The sequence below is a fragment of the Ochotona princeps genome, chromosome 17, assembly GCF_030435755.1.
Source record: "Ochotona princeps isolate mOchPri1 chromosome 17, mOchPri1.hap1, whole genome shotgun sequence".
In the NCBI taxonomy this organism is placed as follows: Eukaryota; Metazoa; Chordata; class Mammalia; order Lagomorpha; family Ochotonidae; genus Ochotona; species Ochotona princeps.
The window spans coordinates 46,407,019-46,431,097 of NC_080848.1; the positions used below are offsets into that span (position 1 = coordinate 46,407,019).

General features: G+C 41.7%; 1 protein-coding gene across 1 annotated transcript in view; it reads right to left on the reverse strand.

The window, feature by feature from the left end:
* Positions 1-2,310: 2,310 nt before the first annotated feature.
* ULK2 (unc-51 like autophagy activating kinase 2) overlaps positions 2,311-24,079 on the reverse strand; it is a 78,030-nt gene continuing 56,261 nt past the window's right edge. Inside the window, exons 15-27 of the mRNA XM_004599306.4 lie at positions 21,632-21,769; positions 20,027-20,172; positions 18,235-18,315; positions 15,874-16,160; positions 15,360-15,547; positions 14,888-14,991; positions 12,489-12,638; positions 11,018-11,223; positions 9,228-9,406; positions 8,376-8,494; positions 7,905-8,062; positions 4,706-4,841; positions 2,311-2,657 (exon numbers count right to left, since the gene is read on the reverse strand). Of these exons, the coding sequence (XP_004599363.2) occupies positions 2,599-2,657; positions 4,706-4,841; positions 7,905-8,062; positions 8,376-8,494; positions 9,228-9,406; positions 11,018-11,223; positions 12,489-12,638; positions 14,888-14,991; positions 15,360-15,547; positions 15,874-16,160; positions 18,235-18,315; positions 20,027-20,172; positions 21,632-21,769 (1,951 nt within the window). The 3' untranslated portion in view covers positions 2,311-2,598. The remainder of the gene's footprint in view (positions 2,658-4,705; positions 4,842-7,904; positions 8,063-8,375; positions 8,495-9,227; positions 9,407-11,017; positions 11,224-12,488; positions 12,639-14,887; positions 14,992-15,359; positions 15,548-15,873; positions 16,161-18,234; positions 18,316-20,026; positions 20,173-21,631; positions 21,770-24,079) is intronic.

The following is a 24,079-nucleotide window of genomic DNA, read 5'->3' on the forward strand; positions in this document are numbered from 1 at the left end:
TCTGGGCATTTCCATCAGTGGAGAGAAGAGAGCAGGGGACTATGGGGGAAAATGGCTTAGAGCATGGACCTTTAGTCTGCTAAAGGGAACAATTAAAGCCAATTAGCTATTCATAGATCATCCTTCTATTTTCCATTTGTGTGGTCAATACTTTTTCAGGTTACAGTTCAAATACAGGTATCAATACATAAATGTGGGACTGGACCATTCCCATTTATGAGACACACAATATGAAATCTATTTTTTAAAAGATCCATTTATTTTTATTGGAAAGGTAGATTTACAGAAAGAGAGAAAGATCTTTCATCTGCTGGTTCACTCTTCAAATGGCCACGATGGCCAGAGCTGAGCTGATCTGAAGCCAGGAACCAGGATCCAGGAGCTTCTTCTGGATCTCCTGTGAGGGTGTGGGGTCCTAAGACTTGGAGCCATTCTCCACTGCTTTCCAAGGCCATCAGCACGGAGCTGCATGGGAAGCAGAACAACCAGGACACAAACTGGTGCCAGTATGAGATCCCGACAGTTGCAAGGCTGGGAATTCAACCATCCTGCCTGGCCTTGAAATCTAAAAACAGACTCATGGAAACAAAGTATGTTTATTATTGCTACAATCAAGGTAAAAATCTCTTAAACCAGTCAGCCTCGACTGCTATTGAGACTATACTACCATAAGACCTTTATTATGCAAGAAAAGGTCAAACACGGAAGTCACAAAGCATGGTGTGAGCACAGACCCAGTTCCTGATTTCAGTCCAATGACTTACCCACTCTAACCTTTGGAGTGCTCTTCATCCTATGTTAAAAATAACACAGCAGGGAGAGAAGGGAGGGGATGGAACACATCTATCCACTTGAAGTTACACAGGTGGTAACTAAGAAAACATGAATGAAATGGGTTAGAAAGTCTAACAAAGGATTTTTATAACCAGATCTTCAAACACAAAAAGGAAGTATCTGGCTTGACAAGCCACTTAATATGGACCCAACTGTAACCTAGAAACACTGGTCAGTTTTATTTTACCTTAATATACATTTGTACAGGCAATAATAAAAAGGCTATTTATTACACAATTCAGTGAATTTTACCTAGTTTCAAGGACAATGCATGCAGTTACAAATGAGAGGTAGAAACACGGTATTAAAGACTTAAAAATACAAATATATAAATAAATGTTCAAATTAATTGCTAGAATTTCATATAGATAAATAAGGTAAAAATTACATTACTTTGTAAAATTAAGGGAAAATTATACTTGTTTTATCAGTACACTAAAATCAGGTTAATGCCAAGGAGCATCTGTGCAATCTGTCAGAGTTCAGATTATTCTATGTAAAAAGACTAAAATAAAAGGATTTCAACTGGTGAATAGTTTATTCAAGTATTCAAGCAAGTAAGTAAAAGAAACAAGATAATATAGTAGGGGCCAATTGTGGAAGGGGGTGTCAACTGCCTGCATTCTCCATGACAAGCTACTGGGTGAACTGTCAGGATTAACATGAAAAAACACACATTAGGCTGGAGAGAGCTGCCCATTTTCCTAACACAAAACAAACTTCACTTTTCACTGACTTCATGTAGAAAATCCACATTACTAACAAGCCTTTACATCTTCAACTGTGTTTTGGCTCTACTAAAATTCTCCAAACTTGATTCATGAGACATTTCTTTTTAATACTGCCCAGATATACCTAGTGCCTTTCAGAAATCTAAGGTCACAGGCATCAATGCACATTCTGCATGCAACCAAAAGCAAATAATCAGAACTCAAAATATTACTGAGAAAATCTGTATGTGTCGATGAGTAGTTAAAAAAATGCAAAGGTTCCCATGAACACAAGTTGTAACCACTTAGAAGTTCACTAGCGATTACATGTGAAACCTGGAAAGGGTATATGTACGTAATCAAGTAAAATATTTTAAACAAGTTCATTGTGCCTCGGTTAGTCTTAAATCGCAAAATCCAATATGCAATTGTTTTAATAAATTAGTGCAATATGAAAGAGTTTTGGAAGATTAACATGTCCATTTAAGATCAAATGGAAGATTTCAGAACTTCCTCAAGAGTCATCTTTCGTTTCTTAAGCTATTTCTTCCTGAGCTGTCTGAGGATGCATGCTCAGATATTGAGAAACTTATTCCAAATATCCAACTGCCTGGATGGGATGTAGTTTTATTATTATTACTATTATTATTTACTTGTATACCTCAGCAAACACATGGAATTTCACACACTACTCTGATGAACTGAGTGGGGAATCACTCAGTCTGTTTCATTTGTAATTATCCTTAAGAATAACTGTACTGGTAGGTCTAGTTCTAAGGTACATTTATTTACCAAGTTCAAACTGGGAGCCAAGTGGAATAGTCTTGCTTCTGCTTTTACAAAGAAAAAGGGAAGGGGTGACTTCTCCGATAAGGCAGGTTTTCTACAAATAAGTAGTTTTTGGATTGCTTTTCCTTTTTGAAATCATTGCTCATTCTTTGGTAGTCACCAGATAAGAAACCACAGTTTCCTGGGTATGGGGTGGCAGAGCACACGCCGCATTCCGAACGGATCGTTTCATGTCCCCACGGTCGGTTCTCAGAATGGCTGCTGTTCACACAGTTGCGGTACTATAACAGAGTGCTGACAATCTTCTTTCAATACTAGATTTATCTGAAAATAAAATATTTAAAGTGAAGTTCAGAAGAAAAAAAATTTTTCAAAACCAACCAAGGGGCCCAGTGGCTAAAGTCCTTGCCTTGCATGTGCTGGGATCCCATATGGGCACCAGTTCATGTCCCGGCTGCTCCACTTCCTATCCAGCTCCCTGCTTGTGGCCTGGGAAAGCAGTCGAGGACAGCCCAAAGCCTTGGAACCCTGCACCTGCACAGGAGACCCAGAAGAGGCTTCTCGCTCCTGGCTTCGGATCAGCGCAGCCCTGACCGTTTGGGGAGTGAACCAGTGGATGGAAGATCTTCCTGTCTCTCTTCCTCTCTGTATATCTGACTTTCCAATACAAATAAATAAAGCTTAAAAAAAACACACAATCACTCTACTCCGTTTTCTGTTCTTTGCCCCAAAGTTAACAGTTGTGAATGCTTCTGTCTGCCTTGTAATAGTCTGATATAATTTCTACCTTAGAACAGCACATTGCTGAAATTTAGATAAATGCATCATACAAAGAACATTCAGCTTTTAAGAGTTGGCTTGTCACAATTGCAAATAATTTAAAAACTGCCATTCAAAATGTAGTATAAGTATGTACCCTCCAGAGTCTATAATAGGAAGCTGGAGTTGGGAGCTGGAGCTGGAACTCAAACCAGGTATTCTGATAAAAATGCAAGTGTCTTAATAATTAGGTAAAGTACCAGCCTGAGCTTGCATCTGAAAACTAACAACATCTGGAGGTTAGCACCATGGTCCAGCTATGTTAAGCTGCCATTTGGGATGCCCATGTTCCAAACTAGAGTGGGCAGTTCAAGTACTGACTATTCCACTTCCTATCTAGTTTTCTGCTAATGTGCCTGGAAAGGCAGCAGAAGGCAGCCCAGGTACTCGGGCCCCTGATACCCATGTGGGAAGCCCAGACGAAGTTCCTGGCTGCTAACCTGGCCAATCCTGGCTGTTGCAGATACTTGGGAAGTGAATCACCAGCTCGCTCTCTCTTTTTGTCTCTCACTTTGCCTTTCAAATAAATGAACTTTTTAAAAATAAGTTACTATCTCATCCCAATACCCTGCTGTTCACCACTCTGCTAAAAAAATCTGTACTACACAGAATCGTCATAGTAGTCTGCAATCACTGAAAAGCTCATCTTATTTTTATTTATTTGAAAGGTATGTCTGAGATAATAGAAAACAGATCTTCTATCCACCGGTTCAAACACACAAATGCCCACAACAGGGCTATGCCAGGCCAAAACCAGGAGCCAGGGAACTCCGTCTCCCACCTGGACAGCGGGCTCCATCATCTGCTGCATTCCCAGGGGTGCATCAGTAGGACCCCGGAGCAGAAGCAGAGGCTCTCTGATGTCGGACGCAGGCACCCCAAGAAGTGACTTAACATGCTGCACTAGAATGCTGATCTCAACTGCGCTTAAGTATAACATCAAAGTTCCTCTTCTTATTAAATATATCTATTTACATGTTAATTATAGTAAATGCATTAATATACATATATAACTTAAGTTCATTGAAAAATGGAATTAAAAGCATGATTTTATTCTGGTGTAAATATTTTGCTCAGCGCAATAAATGTTGTTCCAAAAAATTTTTTAAATGTGTATTATAAACACTAAGCATGGATTTCCAAAAAGTATCTACCCTAAAATAAACTCACACTTTCAATTTCATTTTTCATCAACTTTCTAAAGTACCTTTATTTTAATATTTTAATGTAAAATAACATACTAGTATTTGACTTCCATTAATGTAAATATATGAGTGTATTAAAATAGTTCTATTTCTATATTAGAGATATGTATACATACTTAAATAAAATTATATAGTAGAAATAACTTGTATTTTCTCTAATCTTCCTAACCACTCTGTAAGACAGGGACTATCAGTCAGCTCCATCAACCAGAATTTGAGACCTCTGAAAAGCTTAGTGATTGGCCCAGGACTGGAAATCCAAAATGCAAACTAAGGCAGTGTGATTCCATTCCAAGCCACCACTCCTGTAGGTGACAAACTTCAACCTACCAGCGAACATCAACTCACATTTATGCACGTTTTCAATATCTGCGGGATCCTGGAGAATCTTGGTGAGGCCTTCCAACAGAAGGGCTGCCTTGTGATAGCGATAAACAGTATCTTCAGTCTGCTGAAACATCTCATCCAGCGCAGCCGACTGAACCTGGAACGAGGCAGCAAAGACAAAAGGAGTCTCAGCTTTTCCACGAAAATACAAATTCACTTGGGCAGTGTAGCCTTAAGTGAAATATGCCTAAAATGAACACATATGATGAAATAATCTGCTCAACTACATAAAGCTTACACCATTTTAAAACAAAGAAATAAAACTTACATGATTCCAGGACTCAGAGATGTATACTGGCATCTAAACACTACATTTTTATGGGGTAATATGTAATGCTTCTATAAACATACGCACTATGTAACATGCAGTTGGAAACTGGAACCTGTTCCATTGGTTCCCCCATGACTGCACTATATGCAGTTTATTTTACATTCACTTTTACGTTAGAGTAATGTGGCAATTCATTAAAGTAGATTTTTGTTTACGATAATACGATTAGATGATGTTAAAAAGTCATTTATCAGCTTTTTCTAGTCAAAGAATTTTGGAGTGTAGTTATTCAGACCTTCATGGATGCTTACTGAGCATTACGAAGTGCCAGGTACTAGGCCTACAAAAGGAGAGCTCACTGTCTGGAAGGAGACAGGGGCCGGCAAACACTCCACTGGAATTCCACGGAACCTATACTACTGCAGGAGGACCAGGGTGGTACAGTGCACACAGGAGGTGCCTCTAACCTAGACCATGGAAGCAGGCGGTGGGAAAGCCCATCCCGGATCCCATGTAGGGCTAGTGATAAGGGAGGAGCAGGAGGGAGCTAGACGGCAGGGAGGGGGCTCTGTCATGGTGTTCGCAGGGCTCGGCCAACAGTATTCTGATTTTCTCTTGAATCACTAAATGCCAGAACTCTCAGTCAGTAATCCAGCATTCTGGCTTACTTGTTAAGACGCTGTGCCTCTTTGAAAAACTAATGTAAAGCCATTTACCACAAAGTATATATAATGGATACAGAAAACCAAGGCCATTGAAAGAAAAGGAAAAAGGAATAACTAAGCCAAAGTGCTGACACCTCTAAGCAGCCATGGTGAAAGGAGTAACTTAATGAAATTACATGGCTTGTATTATCAGAAAAGAAAGACTTACTGCAGAAGAATTGCATTTTCTTTTAAGAGGACATTTTTCCTGGCACAAAACTAAAAAAAAAATTATCATATGAAGTCTTAACTCAGTATAGATTAATGCATATTATTTATGCCAGTAGTATAGAACAACATGATGTTTTTTGGTCTCGATATTTGTTTTTCACATTTTATAAGACTCTTTATTTAATGGTTTTCAAAACAAGGCTAGAATAGCAGTGTGACTCAAAGTACTAAATCAGTGAGAAGTGATCATATGAACTTTTTTTCAAACAAGTTGTTTATTTATTTATTTAATTGCAAAGTCAGATATACAGAGAGGAGGAGAGACAGAGAGGAAGATCTTTCATCTGATGATTCACTCCCCACGTGACCACAACAGTCGGTACTGTGCCAATCCAAAGCCAGGAATCAGGAGCTCTTTCCGGGTCTCCCACACGGGCGCAGGGTCCCAAGGCTTTGTGCTGTCCTCGACTGCTTTTCCAGGCCACAAGCAGGGGGCTGGATGGGAAGTGGAGCTGCTGGGCTTAGAACTGGTGCTCATATGGGATCCCAGCGTGTTCAGGGTGAGGACTTTGGCCACTAGGCCATGGCGCTGGGCCCTCATATGAACTTTTGTAGAATGGGTTGATAAAGAGGTATTTTTCCTAACATTTTCATCACATCATATTTTCTTGAAAATTAGAAAATACAAAAATAGATCCAGCCAATACTTTTAGATGCCAACTATAAAATGATCAGGTTCTGTCCAGCGTTAGCAATGTTTGATAACAAAAGGCATAGTAATGTTTTACCAAATGTGGTAACCAGAGTAATAAATTACACTATTAGTAAAATGTTGATTAATACTCCTCAGAGGCTTTTACCCCAAACCTGAAGACTCCTAGATCCTCACCAAGGACTATCAGTATGAGCTCCGAGGACTACATCCCTACTGCCAAGGAGACCACGGGGAAACAGAGTGCCTTTGGAGGCCAAGAACTCTAAGGTCACCCACACCCAATTGGATCTACCACATGGGATGGAAGAAGCCCAAATCCTGCCTTGCAGGATCCAAGGTCATTGGAACAACAACCAGGATCCCTGAGCAGTCCACAGAAACAGAAGAACAGTAAACTTCCTTCGGGACTAGGGAGAGGAGCTTTCTCTGGTCCTTGCCTGCTTCCAATTTTGGGACCCCACCCCCTCTCGTAATAACCATCAGGAATGCTCCAGAAACCCCTCATAACAAACAAACAAACAAAACTAGAATAGATAGACAGAGAACAACAAGGAAAGCTTAGAACCAGACAGGAAACGGTCAGCGGGGATACACTGATAACTCACTGGGTGGGACACATGCTTCAATGCTATAAACTGCTAAAGACTAAAATTAAAATAGGCATGAGACAGCTGAATAGCAATCTAAGCCATTTTAAGGTATATAGAACATGGTTGAATATAAACCAAAATTGAAATGTCTATGAAGAAGTCACAGGTTGTGGTTGAGAACCTGCATTTTTCTATTAACATATTGGTTAATCAATACCATGTCAATAATGCCACAATGTTGTAAATGGTTGGAAATATTATGTTGGGGCTTTTAATTGATTGGGATGATACTCTGCCAGCTCTACCTTCAGACCAGAGATGGTCTCACCAAGAAACCATTGAACTTACCAGGACAATAAGATGCTGGACTTTATGCTTAGTAAATACCTCCAATGAAAGAATGTCAACTGAATTTGAACTATGGAAGGGCAACAAGGTGGAGCAATCCGCCGTGGGGGGAGGGTGTGGGGAGGGGCTGGGGGAATCCCAGTGCATAAAAAATGTATCACATAATGCAATGTAATTAGTTTTAAAAAAATAAAATGCAATAAAAATATGTTTAAAAAATAAATAAATAAATTAATTAATTAATTAAAAATACTCCTCAGAAATCACAACACTTAGCCTTTAAGAGGGACAGGGCATAAACTCTTTTTAAAAAGATACTTCGCAACAGTCTAAGGGTAGAGCCAGTCTTGAAGAGGGTTACCATCTCCACAGCACAGTCATAGATGAGCTTCTCTGCAGTCACACTGTTGATCTCATCAATAAATCTCTGCTTGTCCGAGAAGAAGCGATTCAGCTTTTCTGTAAGCTTCTTACACATGGTGATGCAGAATTTATATCGCTCATTCAGGTTCTTGACAACTGAAGAAAAGCAGAGATGGAACTGACTTTAATTTTTCTCCAAAAACAAACTCACAGTAACGCATACCTTTCCTGAGGATATAAGGAACATAACACTAAATGACCTTCGGGGAAAGAAAAGCCTGACCATGACATCCTATACTCTGCCTTGCAGTAGGAAAGATTGAGAACACTTTTGTCTGTCTCTACAGTGATTACATGGTTTAAAGTACAAACAAACCACGACAGCATTCTTCCCAGTTAAGAATGTTGAGCAAGGATGGGACAGGGCAACTCAGGCCCAGGTGCCACACACTGCAGTCTGCTCCCATACCTTGTTTCACAGCTGTGGATGGGCTCAGTTTACCGGACTTGATCTGGGCTTTGGCAAGATGCAGGGAAGCCGCAAGCAGCTGTGCAGCTTTCATGTACAACACCAACTGCTCCACGCGCCTGGACTCAGAAGACAGGAGCAGAGCGTTACCTTTGAACCACTGACCAGATTCAGTGACCAACACATTAGCACACCACTTAAAGGTCTTTCTCAAGTATATCCTCCTGCTTGAATGACTGGTAGATTTTAGTTGAATGGAAGCGAAGAGGGGGAGGAAGAAAAGAGAGAGAGATACCTCATCTGGTTGTTTGTTTACTCCCCAAATGCCCACAGGACTAATCCAGGCTGAAATAAGTCGGATCTCCAATGTGAATGGCAGGAACCCAAGTACTTGAGGCATCACCTCAAGTGATCACGATATCAGAAACCTCGACTCAGGAGTGGCCAGGACTCAAACCCAGGCATTCTGACATGGGATGCAGTCATTCGGAGGAGTATCTTAACTGCTATGCCAAACACCTGCCCTCTCCTTGATTGTCTTGAGTGCAAATAATTCCTAAAGGGAGAAGGCTTGGCATGAAAAAAGATGTGTATACTTTGAACACACTGGATTTCCTCAAATAAAACAAGCTCCTTCACTGTATCATTTACAAGGAAAGGGGAATGCCAAAACTGCACAACCTTAGCTGTCGGCACACACACTGAGGTTGTGTCTCATGAGCAATTCAGAGAGTCCCTTGGAGTTTCTAATACTGAGACCCAATTTTCAGTGGATGATAATGCCTGTATCTGAGACACAAGTTTACAGAATGCACGAAGGACCTAGAAACGAACAACAGAACGGGCACCTACCCCCAGTCTTTGCTCAGCTGGCTGATTTGGTCCACGACAACGCTCTCCTGGATCTGGTACAAGGACACGGCAGATGTGCACAGCTCAGGATTGTCCCCTCGCAGGGCCGTCAGGTCCAGCACACACTCAGTGAACATCAGCATCATGTTCAGATGGCGTAAGGTATCTGTGTGTTCCCGCTGCAGCAGAGTCAACGAGACACAGATAATTTCAGGTTACGAATAGGTCAAGACTTACTTAGGTACATAAACCTGGGCTGCCGTTAATGCTTTTCTACACTTATGAGTATCAGAATGAACAAGAGACCGATATTTTTTATAAATTTCAGAAAGTTGGTAAGAAAAACACAAAAGAAGCTAACTGTAGGTAGGGGCAGGGCCTTGTATGTATGTATCAGAGCCTCCACACAGGTAAGCTCCAAAGAGAGGTCACTGTGCTTTCATCAGAAGAAAATACAAACTGAACACACGCACCAATATGCATAACACAAAAACATGACAGAACAGTTGTCAAGATTGCAAGTATACTTCACATACTAAATCACACTTCTTTACGCATCAGAGGACTGTACTAGTTTCTTTTCATTTAGAAAATGCCTTTCTGAATGTCTGATGGCTTTTCAGTAGCAGGGTCTTGTAATAGCAAAGTTCTAAATTTGCGATTTTTTTTTTTTTTTTTGCATGAACAGAGAAGCACAGGCAGCCATAACTGTATCAGAAGGAGTGTTCCTGAAAGCTGAGGCTTCTGAAATCAACACTGCCTTGAGATCTGCTATAAGCACATTTTGGAATTGACACTGTGTTGAGATTTAATGACAAATGTATTTTAAAATCTTAAATAAGATTCAACGTTTCTTGCTCTCCTTTTGTTTTGAAGAGTCACTTTCCTAGACACAGCTTAAGTTAACACCGGTTCAAGTCTCTTGTCTCTTGACGGTACAATGGGCTGTATTTTCAATGCACCAGGACACATACTAGAAAATAATTTTTATCTTGTTTGATGGAGAGGGAAAGACAGAACTGTTCTTTTTTGTTTGTTGGTTTTACAATTTTAGATCATTAGATTATTACTAAATTACAAAACCACTATTCTTGTAATTTTTGTAAATTTTATGTGAAATATTTACTCTTATTTATGTTAAATAAAAGCAGCAGCAGTCTGGAAAAGGTATTCTTTACTCAGCTGACAATTATAATTAAAACTCAGGCTACCTTAGCAGTGTACTCCTGACTGAGAGAGCTTACTTCACTCAGTGGTGTTTTGAGTTCAAACAGAATTATACACTATCCTTTGGACTCTTAAGACAAACTTCCATTCTGGACTTGTGTCCAGCAACTCAAAATACAATGTATCTCTCCCAGGAGAACAGTCTCCAGGGGCATGCAGCTCATCGACAAACACCAGCATAGAAGGTATTCTCTAGCAGTATCAATGACTAATCCGGCATCAGAGTTTATCAGTTCTGTAAACCTAGACTGATGTTATATAATCGTTTTTAATTTGGGAAGAAAAGCATACTTTGAGAATGGAATGCTATCGTTATAGGACAAATACTATTATTTTAAGATCCATAAGTAGTAAACAAAATCCACACAAATTTGTATGTGTCCCTCCAGTGAACCTTGCCATGGGTGAGTGTCACTGGCAACATGATCCTGAGAGTGTGTCAGCCATGTTTTCCAAACAGAACAGAAAAGGTCAGGTAGAGAGAAGAGCATGACTTCAGGACTACCGCACGGACCAGACCGTTCACACATCGCATTCACATGCCACTACAGCCTCTCCTCTACCTCCATCAGGGTCTCCTCCGGCAGTTCAGGGGCTTCAAAGGTGACGAGCCCCTCTAGGCTAGGGGGTGAAGCACCGTAAGGCACGTATCTCAGGCTGGGAGCTGCCTCTGCTCCCGGAGGGGAAGAGCCCAAGGGCCCAGGCGGGGAGCCCACACACACGCGGCCACTTGCGGAGCACAAGGAGCCTCCCGAGCTGCTGGACCCCACTGCAAGGAAGCACAGCACACAAGGCCCCGCGCCCAGAGTTAGGTCCCAGAGAAAGAGCTGGCACGCCCACTGCTACTCTTACGTACTCAACAAAACCTATTGAAGCAAGAGAGGAGATGTTAAAAGGTAAGTCACCCAGCCCCTATCCTGTTTGAGCTTTTAGTTCTCCATGTTCATTCTTATTCCTTCTCTAGATGTATATTTTATAGACATCATCATAGCTAGTTTATTATGTTTTACACAAATATATATCATAAACATTTCCCCTTGTTTACAATTAGAAAGCTCAACAGATGCTTAGCCATTCCCTAACTTTATAAATGGAGTCAATTTATGTGTTTCTGATTTTGTCACATTACAGATGAAACATACAGTGTTTCCTTCTTTTAAATGCTTTTGCTGTGATGAAATCGTCCCAAGTGGAATTACATACAGGAACTGTTACTATACACAATATTTTCACAGCCGTTCCTAAGAACTGCTACATTAACTTGTAAAACAGATGTAAGCACACAGATCCCACTCACTTCAACATCAAGTATAATACTTTAAAAACTGCTGGAGTGTTAACTGTTGAAACTTTAGATGATAACTTAGTATTTAAGATTTTTAGTAATCTCGATATCAATACTTGAGTCTATTCTTCCTCTCTCATCTACTTCTAGTTGTGACTAGTACTTTATTCTGAGAAAAAGAACTTACATAAGGTCCAATATATACATTATATCTAACTGTTTATTTCAAGTCCAATCTAAGTACTTTTATCTTAATTTTTTCATATTTATAGCCACTTAGTACAATAAAAACATGGAAACAGCTTTATCTGATTGTCTAAATGCAGTTCAAAGACTGAAGTCCCAAAGATCTAACATGTCCATAAAAAAATGAAACCCTAAACTTCTAAAAAAACAAAACAGAAACAAATAACCTATCATTTTCAAATAACTTATAAGGCCTATAAAAATAAGCCCTCAATGTATAACCTAAGTGGTATATATACACAGCTGCTTCTTTATGGAGAAATCACATTTATATTATTTTTAATTTATAAGCACATATTTACAACTACGTGTTATTTAAATAGCACAGCATTTACCTTATGAAGGTTTTCATTTACTTCTTATATCTTTAAGGTTATCCCCATTTCTACAGACACTGAAGACCAGAGAAGCCGAATGACAGGTCTGCTCTGGCACCACGTCACTATCTGAGCACTGCACTCCACACACCAGCCAGAGGTCCTCACAGCACCAACGCGCCTCACCTGAAGTGGTTCTTGCTCGGAGGACCATGTGGGTACAAGCAGGGGCCGTGGCACTGTGTGGAGGAGACCCCACAGTGAAGAGCACAGCCTTCGAACTTGCTGCCACTCCTGTGGGAGGTGCCAGGACAACACCACAGGCTCCTGCGGGAGCTGCAATCAAGCAGGGACAGCACGCTGTTACCGCCTTGAGAGTGCTCATCCCCGGGGCAGGGCCACACAGGGAAACTACACTAGGTACACTAGGAGGGTTTTGTTTTGTTTCGTTTTAACACAAAGCATTTCTCTCAAAATCAGAAAATCTGGTATTACATTTCTATTACAGACATTTTGGAGTAATCTCTTCACAGCTGTAGGAATCTTCACCACAAAGTTGCATTACTTCTGAATATTTTCAAAATATCTAAAATGCAAGTCATATACATTGAGGACAACTTGAAAAAAGTATAAACTAAGAACTGGGAATAAAAGCTGTAGGAAGACGCAGACACACAGGCCTTAGAGTCACACCCTCCCTCTGTCAGGAAAGAAGGGAAATAGGACAAGCGTTGGACAGTGTGCTCAGCTTTGGTTACAGGAAAGGCAGGTGAAAAATCTCCTATTCACTGAGCCAAGCAAAATCAATGAGAGCTATTCAGAGCTTTCCCACACTCAGGCATGTGAGAAGCGTTACATTTCCAGAACCACAGAATGGAAGCAGGAGGCAACCTCTACCAAACCATAAATTTTTAAAAATAACTACTTCTACAAAAGAATAGATATTACTGGAAATAGTAAAAAAAAAAAAAAAAAAAACTACTGAAAAATTACCTTTCTGTTCATTTTATCTATAACTTGATGCAACTGAAAGCATAGAATTAACAAATGAAGGAGGTCCTAAAAATTCTCTAGAGAGCACAAAAACTTAAAAAATAATTAAAGGAATTCACTGCTACAGAAGATATATAAAATAATATTATCTCTATGCAATGTATTCAAGATTTTATTTTAGCAATTACAAAGTTATTTAAGTATGTTCAAGGGAATATTTAAGATATACTGACCCCAACTTCTTTTAACCTAAGATTTTAAGCTTTTCCCATTAACAACATTCTTAATTTCCAGAAACTACATCTCCATAATTAGAAAGCAAAATTTGTAAATTCGAATAATAAGAAAGACAACAACATGCGAAAGACAAAAATGAAGAAAGGACCACAAGGATGTATTCTCACGCCTAAATGCTGCAATCCATTCACCTAGCCTTAAACGCCCATGTAGAACTAGTCAGCTTCCTAAGGTTTAAAAATAAAGACACATTATGGTCATCCAGGAACGCTGTCTTCAAACACTGTCCTAAGCCCCAGTGAGTTCTAGGGACAAAGCATACCAAAGAATGGCTCACGCACTGAACCACGATGTCTCTCCAGGAGAAAGAGGACCGCTCTGTCTGACTGCCAGCGCCACAGCAGTGTGAAGAGGTTTTTCCTTGGTAGTGGGCAAGGCAGAAAACAGAAAATTTTGAAGTTGTCCCCCAAGGAAACTATCTGAAAAAGGTGTCCAATCTTCACACCTAAGGGAGCTGTCCAAATGATGAAGATGCTGGCAGTAAGCAAATAAAAGGAGGCTGGCAGACCCAAGACAGAAACAAGGTCAGCAACATGCCACCTGCAAGTGTGTCAGAGAACTCAGAAAAGACAGTTGGGAAGAACCTTCCTGTAGTCCAAGCCAGGCTTGAAGACTGTCCTCAGAGACCACTTCTACAAGGGAGTCAAGTTAGCTCATCTTGAAGCAAACTGCACAACACACCTTCCGCCTGGCAAGGAAGTGAGGTTAACAGCTGGGTGTGACACCAACAGAGACAGCTCTTTCAAACACATTCAGAGTTCCCCTGAAACTACTGTCACACCAGGGTGACTACCAGGTAACCACGGTTTCATTTTCGTAAGGAATGGCATATGCCACAAAACTTCACTGAAATAGTTCACCAAGACAAAACAAAAATTTCGAAAATCTTTTAACACCTTTGGTGAGGGGAGATCTACATCTACAACTGCTGTCAAATACTATGTAAAATGTCTAATTTTCAACTGAAGAATTCTAATATATGCAAATTAACAGTGAAGTAAAATAGGTGTCCAGGGACCTGGACCCTCTTGTACTGCTTTCCCACGCACAATAACAGGGAGGAGGATGGAAAGCGGAACAGCTGGGACTTGCAGTGGAGCTCAGATGGGATGTGTGGCATTACAGGCCGTGGTTTAACTACTGTGTAACACATTAGCCCCACATGTGAGCTATTATAAGTTACTAAGTATCTGGTAATTTGACACCAAGTATCTGGTAATTTGACACGACAGGAATAAGAAAGCAATACCTAAAAGAAGTATCTACCTAAAAAGAAATCCGATTTATTTTCTTACCTATATCCATTGGTCGTTCTGTATTTAAACTGTCTGTGCTGCCCTGATATCCGCCTAATGGTGTCTTTCCTTGTTGATCTGATAATTTCCCAGCACTGACAGATCTAGAAAGAATAGTCAATCATGGAAAAGTACACATTTTTAAAAGGGTTAATGAGCAGTTAGAACAAGGAAGCAAAAACTCAGATACCAAATAATTTATGGAAGACACAAACTTCCACAGCCAACACAGCAGACAAAAACAGAATATTCAAGAAGTTCAGGAAGAACTCTGTACTTCATAGCTACAGAAGCAATTTTCAGAGATTCTAAATGTATACAATACATACTCATAATTATATCATATAAACTAGCTACTAAACTAATGTGACATGACAGCTGTTTTATTTACATATTATTTATGACAAAACGTATTTATTTTGCTATTACAGTTCTTATGTTTAAAGCAGGAGAAAAGAAAACAGTCTTTTACCTGCCAAACACGGCCTTGCTCTGCTGTTCAGGTCGCTGCCTCTCACTTCCTTGGACTAACAGGCAGTGGGAGCATTCCCGTGGGTCACTCCCTTCTTTGGACTGCCCTTCGGTAGGCCCATGACGAGTCACCAAGGCTAACAAGTTGGAAGACGCTTGCGTTTTAGGGATTTTGAAAGGAGCTGTGGTCTAAAGAAACAGAGGCTAGTTAACATGATGCAGGAAGCCTCTGGAATCAGCAGGGTGCACAGCACAGTAACCAGGACTCAGTCAGACCTGGATGCCAATACCGGCTCTTCCATTTACAGCCTGTGTGACCTCCGAGAGCTCACTGCAGCTCCCAAGCCTCCATTTCCTTTTCTGAGGATTAAATAGGATCACACACAGAAAGTATCTGGCAAGTACCAACACGGCCTAGCACAGAGGGAGTGCTCATTGAATTATACTGTTTTTGTCATGAACACTCTCCATAAATATTTTATCAGTTAATGAGCAGAAGAGTTTAATAAACACACCTTAGTAGGAGAGCCAATGATTGTTGGCAAAGGCGTTTTAAAGAACCAATCAGAACTCCGTGGGGATGATCCCATGTGCTTAGTGGGAGAGGTTCCAAGGCTGCCAGGCCGGCTGGGCTGAGGTGAGTAGCTGTACCCAGCCCCGGAGTGGGATGGGCACACCGGGTCAGAGTGCTGCTTTCTGAGTTTCTGTTTGTTCTGATAGATGTCGGTGAGAGTGGGTGCACTCTGCAGTCTTGCACCCAGGAAGAGAGGCTGCGGAGACTGGGCCGGTGGCACTGGAGAGCCTACCAAGAAAATACAACAACAATATTATGGTACTGCAGTGTTAACCAGTGTGAAGAAACACAGGGCAAAGCTGGAAATTAACAAGACAACTGTTAGATGAGAATTTTGATGAATGTCTTGTTTTTCATGAAATATTCTAAAAATTGCTTGGTTGGCACTATATCTTCTGGCATCATTTACAAAGCAATGTGACTAGTTGTCTCAGGAGACAGAATTCAGTGATGGGCAGATGACCTACTTTTTAAAATATTTTGTTTATTACATTTTACATTTTAGTTGCAAGGAAGAGAGAAAAGCATCCACTAGTTTACTCTGCAGACTTCCCTGACAGCCAGAGCTGGGCCAGGCCAAAGTCAGGAACCAGGTTCTTGGTCCAGGTGTCCACATGGGTGGCAGGACCAAAGGACCTGAGCCATCACCCACTGTCTGCAGGGTGTGCATTAGTAGAAATCTGGGTCAGAAGTGCAGGACTAAGATTTGAGCCAAGCTCTCTAACACAGGCTGTGGGTAACAAGTGTCAAACCCACTGTGCCAAATGTCCACCCCATGTTTGCTTTTATTAACAGCTGGCAAATAACTCAGGTTAATTCTAGGTCAATTAGTACCACAGGAAACTCTATGATAATTAATAGTGTAAATCTGCCTTTCCAACAAAAACAGAATAAATCTTTAAAACAAACAAGTAGAGAAAAGCATTGTGGTGGAGCAGTGAAACCACTGCTTGGGATGCCGACATCCGATAACAGAATGTCTGGCTACAAGGTATCGCCTCCACTTTCTTTTTTTTTTTTTTTTTTTTTTTAAAGATTTTATTATTATTGGAAAGCCGGATATACAGAGAGGAGGAGAGACAGAGAGGAAGATCTTCCATCCGATGTTTCACTCCCCAAGTGAGCCGCAACGGGCCGGTACGCGCCAATCCGATGCCGGGAACCAGGAACCTCTTCCGGGTCTCCCACACGGGTGCAGGGTCCCAAAGCCTTGGGCTGTCCTCTCCTGCTTTCCCAGGCCACAAGCAGGGAGCTGGATGGGAAGTGGAGCTGCCGGGATTAGAACCGGCGCCCATATGGGATCCCGGGGCTTTCAAAGCGAGGACTTTAGCCGCTAGGCCACGCCGCCGGGCCCTCGCCTCCACTTTCAATCCAACTTCCTCTTGATGTACACTGGAGGCAGCAGATAATGGCCCCCGAATTCATTCCCTGGCTCCTAGCCTGGCCTGGCCCAATCTGGTTATTGTGGCCAGTTGAGAGTGTCTACCAGCAGACAAAGATCTGGAGATCTTTTTTCCTCTCTCCCCTACTTCTTACTCTCTTTCCCTTCCAAACAAGTAAACTATAAAAATGCAGAAAAGAGGGGCCAAAGTTGTGGAACAGAGGGTTAAATTAACAAATGTGCTGCGGGGATCCCATACAGAGTGCCACTTCAACTCCCAATTTCTCCACTTAAACTCTGGCTTCCTTCTAATGCGTTTGGGAAGGAAGGCAGTGGAAGATGGCACAAGCATCTGTTCCCTTTGCACCCGTGTGGGCGACTAAGATGCAGCTGCTGGTTGCTGGCTCTGGCCTGACCCACCCTGGTGAGCCACTGCAGGCATGTGGGGAGTGAATCAGCAAACACAGCGTTCTCTTTCTCTCCCCTTTTCTCTGTCTGCCTTTCAAATAAAAAAGCAGAAAGGAAAATCATAAAGCTAACAGACTTTTCCAGAATTTTACTACCCAAAAATAAAAGGCATAGAGTATGTCGTGTATTTTGTCAATCTCATTAGTGACACGTTTAAAACCTGCATATCTACATTTTCTGTGAACAAAACACTGGTCAACACATGTTCTTGATCCCTAAGGGAGATACAGTCCCCTACCCCTGCACACACCACGTCCCTGGCAGCTAGCCTTGCGCTCCAGTTACACAATCTTGAGAGTTTCTGCGTAAACATATTAGACCAATATTCTAAAACCAAGATAGCACAGGAAATACTTCATATCAGCTTTGCTCTATGAACAGGACTAGAAATACTAAATGCCAATACACTCATCGCATAAGCTAAATCATTCATTTACCAAATAAACCTCCCACCTGAGGAGTTTCTGCTCCTGGACTCATGGCCCTGAGGATGCGCACAGCAGCACTGACTGAACTGCTCAGGAATGGTCCCGACTATAAAGAGGGAGATGGGAAAAAGAAGAAATGATTCCAAATCAGTAAAGGATGGAAACCAGTAATGCATACGTAGGTTGTTCAGAATATTTTAGCTAACAGACTTTTAATTGGCAAAAATTTAGTTCAACAAACATTTATCAAACAACAAACGTACCGGGCACTGGGCCCACTAAGACCGAAAGTACCATATAATTTGCTTTGAAACAAGAGCGTCAAGGAATAAAGTTTCATGAGCAAGCTAATGCCTGTAGCAGGGATGTATATGTTTGTAGAAGTCAAGAGTTTGTGAAAAGTTATCTGGTGGGCTCAGCTGACTGACAGTAGAGCTACTGCTGCTCTGGGTCCACCACAATGGATTCAGTCCCTGCTCCCAGCAAGCATTGCATTCAGAGTGTTGACACACACAGAATTCTTCCAATAAACTCAGTGTTTAAGCTACTCCCTCAGTTTGGCTAAAGCCAGTTTTCCCTCCCTCCCTTCTTTCCCAGCACTTTGCTCTGAGGGTCCTCCTTGCCTCCTCCTACCCATGCTCTCCTTCAGAGGTGTTTCCCGTAACCAGTCTCTTAAACATTTAACACAATTTTTGTATCTATCTTCTCCAGACCTCAAACTGACACAAAGGGAACACTGGGGAAGACTTCTGGAATTTTACAAAGACAAGGGACCTAGGTCTATATCAAGAGGGGATGATGCCCAAATGCGTCGGTGGCACGCAGAGACTAGATCTCAAGGAAGTGCCTTTTCCGATGTGGAACAGTAAGGTTTAGGCCTTGCCTTGAAGATCTTAGAGCGCCTCAAGGGCTGCTGCAAAATGAGAGAAGGCCAAGATTGTTTGAACATTTTCCAGCTAAAAATATCTTCAAAATAACTGCAACAGTGATGTACAATTCAAAGTTTTTAAGTTGCCCCTCCGGGTCTTAGATTTTAAAAACAGTAGGGCTCCTGGGGACTACCCGCAACCCTAGTCTATCTCCTTCCAAAATGTCTTCCTGTGCCATCTTGGCTCTATCCAAGCAGTTCTGACAGAGGAAGGTCCCTCTCTTTTTGGAAATCACTTTTTAAGTTTTGGCATCAGCCACCAGCAGGCCCTCTCTGTATTACCTGTTCTTCCCACCATTAAAGCTGTAATCTCAGTGGCTTTAGCATTTCTTACATATATCCTAGAGCTCAAATGGTCCTTCCTTTTAGTTGTACTGAACATGTACTTTGTGGTCTGTTTTTTCTGTTGGATAGGCTTGTGTAGTTTGTTTTAGCATTGTGCTCGTCACTGCATATGACTTCCCGAAGAAGTGAGAGGCTCTGCAACAAAGCCGCCACCACGTTCCTGCTGCAGCTGGAAGGTTTCTGGTCAACGTGACAGGAGCTGCCATGCTTTAATCCCCATAAACCTGAGTGATGAGGGTGGGCGCATTATGCAATTCAAATTAAAAGTTTCTGATCTTGAAATCAGAATTCAATCCCTATGAATCTCTCTCTAGACATGAAGTCCATTTATACTGTATCTTTCCCACAGTGATCCTAACAGGCCTATGCAGAGATTCTTAAGAAAACTGTTGAGAATGAGGTAGGGCTGGAGAGATGACTGAGGCCTCTTCCATCAGCTGAGACCTGGTGCCATCAAAAGCCACTGCTCCTACACAGAGTACATCATGTCAGATTTGTTTCAGTGAAAGAAAGGTTGGAAACAGCTGCTCTGAATGCTTCTCACCCAAAGGGGAGGGAGAATAAGGCCGGGAAGACCCAGTAGAGAGTCTCCGTCCAACTGTCTGTACTGTGTCTCCCGGCGCCGGGGAGCAGGAGCCCACACGCAGGAAGCCCATGGGGCTGGTGTTAGACCTCCGAACCACTGCAGATCTAGAAAGGGAAGAAAGGATTATTCCCTCTGAAAGCTCTTAGGTCTCTTCATTTTTTGTCTTTTTCTGAAACTTCCTAACAATAACCCATGGAGCAGATCTTTTAAAAATATGTAACATAGTCATATGGAACAAATATAAAACATGCATGTAAAACGTAAATAAGTATAACATCATGAAGAGTGATGTCTTTCTCTACTCTATCTTCCTAATTCCAAATGTTCCCCAAATCCCATTCAATAGAATGCTGCTGGGGCTGGACGCCTACATCCCGTATCAGAGTACTCAGGGTCAAGCCCCAGCCCACCCAGATTCTAGGAGGCAGCAGGTGACAGCTTAAGTACTTGGGTCTCCCTGAGTTCCTGGATCCTGGCTTCAGCTGGGCCTATCCCTGGCTTTGCAGACATTTGGGGAAGTGAACCAGCAGATGAGAGATTCTGTCTCTGCCTCTCAAATAAATAAAAAGAGTATCATTATTTTATTTCTTAAAGTTTTATTTACTAGGGCTGAGACGGTGGCATAGAAGGTCAAGTTACTGCTATTGCCTGTGATGCTGGTATCCTGTATGGATGCCAGTTCAAGTCCTGAGCACTCTTCTGCTGATCCAGCTCCCTGCCAAGCATGCCCAGGAATGCACAAGAAGGGTCCCTGCAACCTATCGCTTCTTGGGCTGTTGACCAAGATGAAGTGCTATTACTCCACTAACATGTTATTGTGGTCTCAACGTAAGAATGAAAATAAATATTAATAATTCATTTTTAAAAAAGCAAGTTCTTATACAATTCTTACAATTATATGTATGAACAAACATATACACACAAAAGAATACTTCAAAAATGTGTATTATGTAAAAATCACGCAGGAATTTAAAAAATTGTTGTATCTTTTAACACTATTTCCCACAAACTTTCTTTAAAAATACTTATTTATTTTTATTGTAAAGTCAGATATACAGAGAGCAGGAGAGACAGAGAGGAAGACTTTTCATCCTCTGGTTCACACCCAAGCAGCCGCAATGGCTAGATCTGAGCCAATACATAGTCAGGAGCCAGGAGCTTCTTCCAGGTCTCCCACACGGGCGCAGGGTCCCAAGGCACTGGGCCCCTCCTCAACTGCTTTCCCAGGCCACAAGCAGGGAGCTGGATGGGAAGTGGGGCTGCCGGGATCAGAACTAGCGCCCATATGGGATCCCAGGCACGTTAAAATCCAGGACTTTTTAGCCACTAGGCTACCATGCTGGGCCCTCCCACAAACTCTTTGAAGTACCCTATTGTTTTATCCAGCTAAGCACAAACATAATTTAAATGGATCAATTATAAAGTCTGATTTATCATTCAATTTTGTATGTTTCCATTATACACATATATGACAGAGACTAAGCCGGCCATGAAAAATCACAAATCTTTCAGTAACAACATTCTCAAAACAAATTCTAGAAGAAAGGAGAAATGCCAGCTTACCTTGGAGAACCATGTGGATTGGTACCCGAGCTGGCAGTGGATGTAAGGTTCTGCTCAATGCGCTGGTAATTCCTTATCTGAGTAGGAACTGGAATTGGTGCTGTTTCGCTATGAGGTGACACTGTAGGCTGACACTGCCTGCAACCGTAATTTAGTGAGAAAGAAAAGAAATATCAGTAAGATTTTTCTTTTGTTTGGCCCATTAATGAGGATGAGAGAAAAGGTAAGAAACTTCATAAAAGCAAAAAAAAATTATATTTGTTAGCTAAAGAGCCTTTCTAACATTCATAGTATAATAACAGTTAATAGTTGTGACACCTCAATTAATAAAAAAAAAGAGCTGCAACAATAACCTGAAATAAAAAGTTCCTCTACAATAACAGAAAAAGTCTACAGCAAAACAAACTGTTTCATCCACTCATACTCTACTGCTCATTTCTATATGAGAGGCAAAAATATCCTTAGGAAAATATTCTAGGTAAAAGAGCGGGAAGTTTAAGAGCAAGGATGAGTGGGATGTTTACAAAAAATCTTCACGGCAGTTAGTGTTCCCAAGGAAATGTGACTTGAAAATACAGAGTGCATTTTCTGAAGTGTCTGTATTTGCTTTCTTTAATACGCTTCTTTCTTGAATTTTTATCACTTCAGAATCAGCATTCCTAGCATGACTTTCATTTCATCTTAGAAAACATTTCTTGAAATATACAAGGAACGGGCCGGCGACGTGGCCTAGCAGCTAAAGTCCTCGCCTTGAAAGCCCCGGGATCCCATATGGGCGCCGGTTCTAATTCCGGCAGCTCCACTTCCCATCCAGCTCCCTGCTTGTAGCCTGGGAAAGCAGTTGAGGATGGCCCAATGCATTGGGACACTGTACCCGCGTGGGAGACCTGGAAGAGGTTCCAGGTTCCCGGCTTCGGATCGGCACAGCACCGGCCCGTTGCGGCTCACTTGGGGACTGAATCATTGGACGGAAGATCTTCTGTCGCTGTCCTGCAGCGATGGATTTGGTGCACGGAGCCGATAATAACACGCTTGGACTACTGACTGATGATCAATAGCCAAAATTTATTAGGGCCAACAGACTTTATATGCTGAGGGTCATACAGGATTAGGGTAGAGATACTTGGTTCATCAACAGAACCATCAACTGTTTCTATGCCTTAGTTTGGAAGTCCTTTTGCCTTGTATATTACTTCCCACTCAACTGTTCTTATACAAATGATACCTCATCAGGTATACAAAAGGTAGCCATACAGTTGTTCTCATGCAAAGGATATCCAATCAGTCACACACAAGACATCCATTCAGTTGTTTATCATACAAATATTGTCCCATCAACTGTAATCCTGTGCTCGCTGACTATGGTTGCTGACCTACGGTCACAATGTCCTCCTACAATCTTCCTCTCTGTTTCTCCTCCTCTGTGTATATCTGGCTGTAATAAAATGAATAAATCTTTAAAAAAAAAAAAAAGAAATATACAAGGAATGAGGCTAGGTGTTAAGAAACATGACCTGGAGCAGCAGGTAAGGCTGCTGTTTGGGAGGCCCACATCCTGTACCAGACTGCCCAGGACCAAGCCTGCCTCCCCTTCCCCAGGAGGCAGCAGGCGGTGGCTCCGGTTCTTAGGCCTCTCCTATATGAGACACTCCAAGGGAGTTCGAGGCTCCTGCTTGGGCCTTGCCCAGCCCAGGATACTGCAGGTATTTAGGGAGTGAATTAATGGACAGAAAATCAGTATCTATCTATCTCTCTCTCTGTATCTATCTACCTATCTATCTATCTATCTTAGAAGCACAAAGACAAGAGAAGAGGACTGGAGATAATGTTTATCCTGACTGGTGTTAACAGGAGAAAACTTCACACCATAGTCGGCACACAGACAAGGGAATTTAACCATTTAACATGCTTTAATGCGCCACTTTTCATTTATGTATTTCCATTAGGTATTCTTAACACAATGATTTCTGTTCTTAACATCACACATTTGATTTTTCACTTTACCTCAATCCTAAAAACAAAATAAAGCTTCTACCATTCAAAACTGAAACCACTTGAAAGGACTTCCTCAACCAACCCTAGTGCCTGTAAAATCAACGCATGCCCAAGCCCAAAGCACCAACCAACCAGCAGACAGAAGGATCAGCATGTGAGGGGATAACTGCCATCCTCCAGGTTTCCTTTCAGAAGGAAGCAGAAAGCTGTGGGAGCCTTCAGCCCTGGGTGACGTATACCAGAGACTTTCTTTCAACTTGCACATCGTTGAGTTCTAACACCTTTTCATCTTCAAAGGAAAACTGAAAGCCTAGATCAAGGTACCCCAAGAAGTAACTCTAGCAGCTTCATAACTCTCCCTGTCCCTCGTTCTCGCTAACTCTGTCTGGTTCCTCCTTTCCCAGCATGCAGACAGTGCCCCATCAATGTCATCTCGCTTAGTCTTTGCACTGG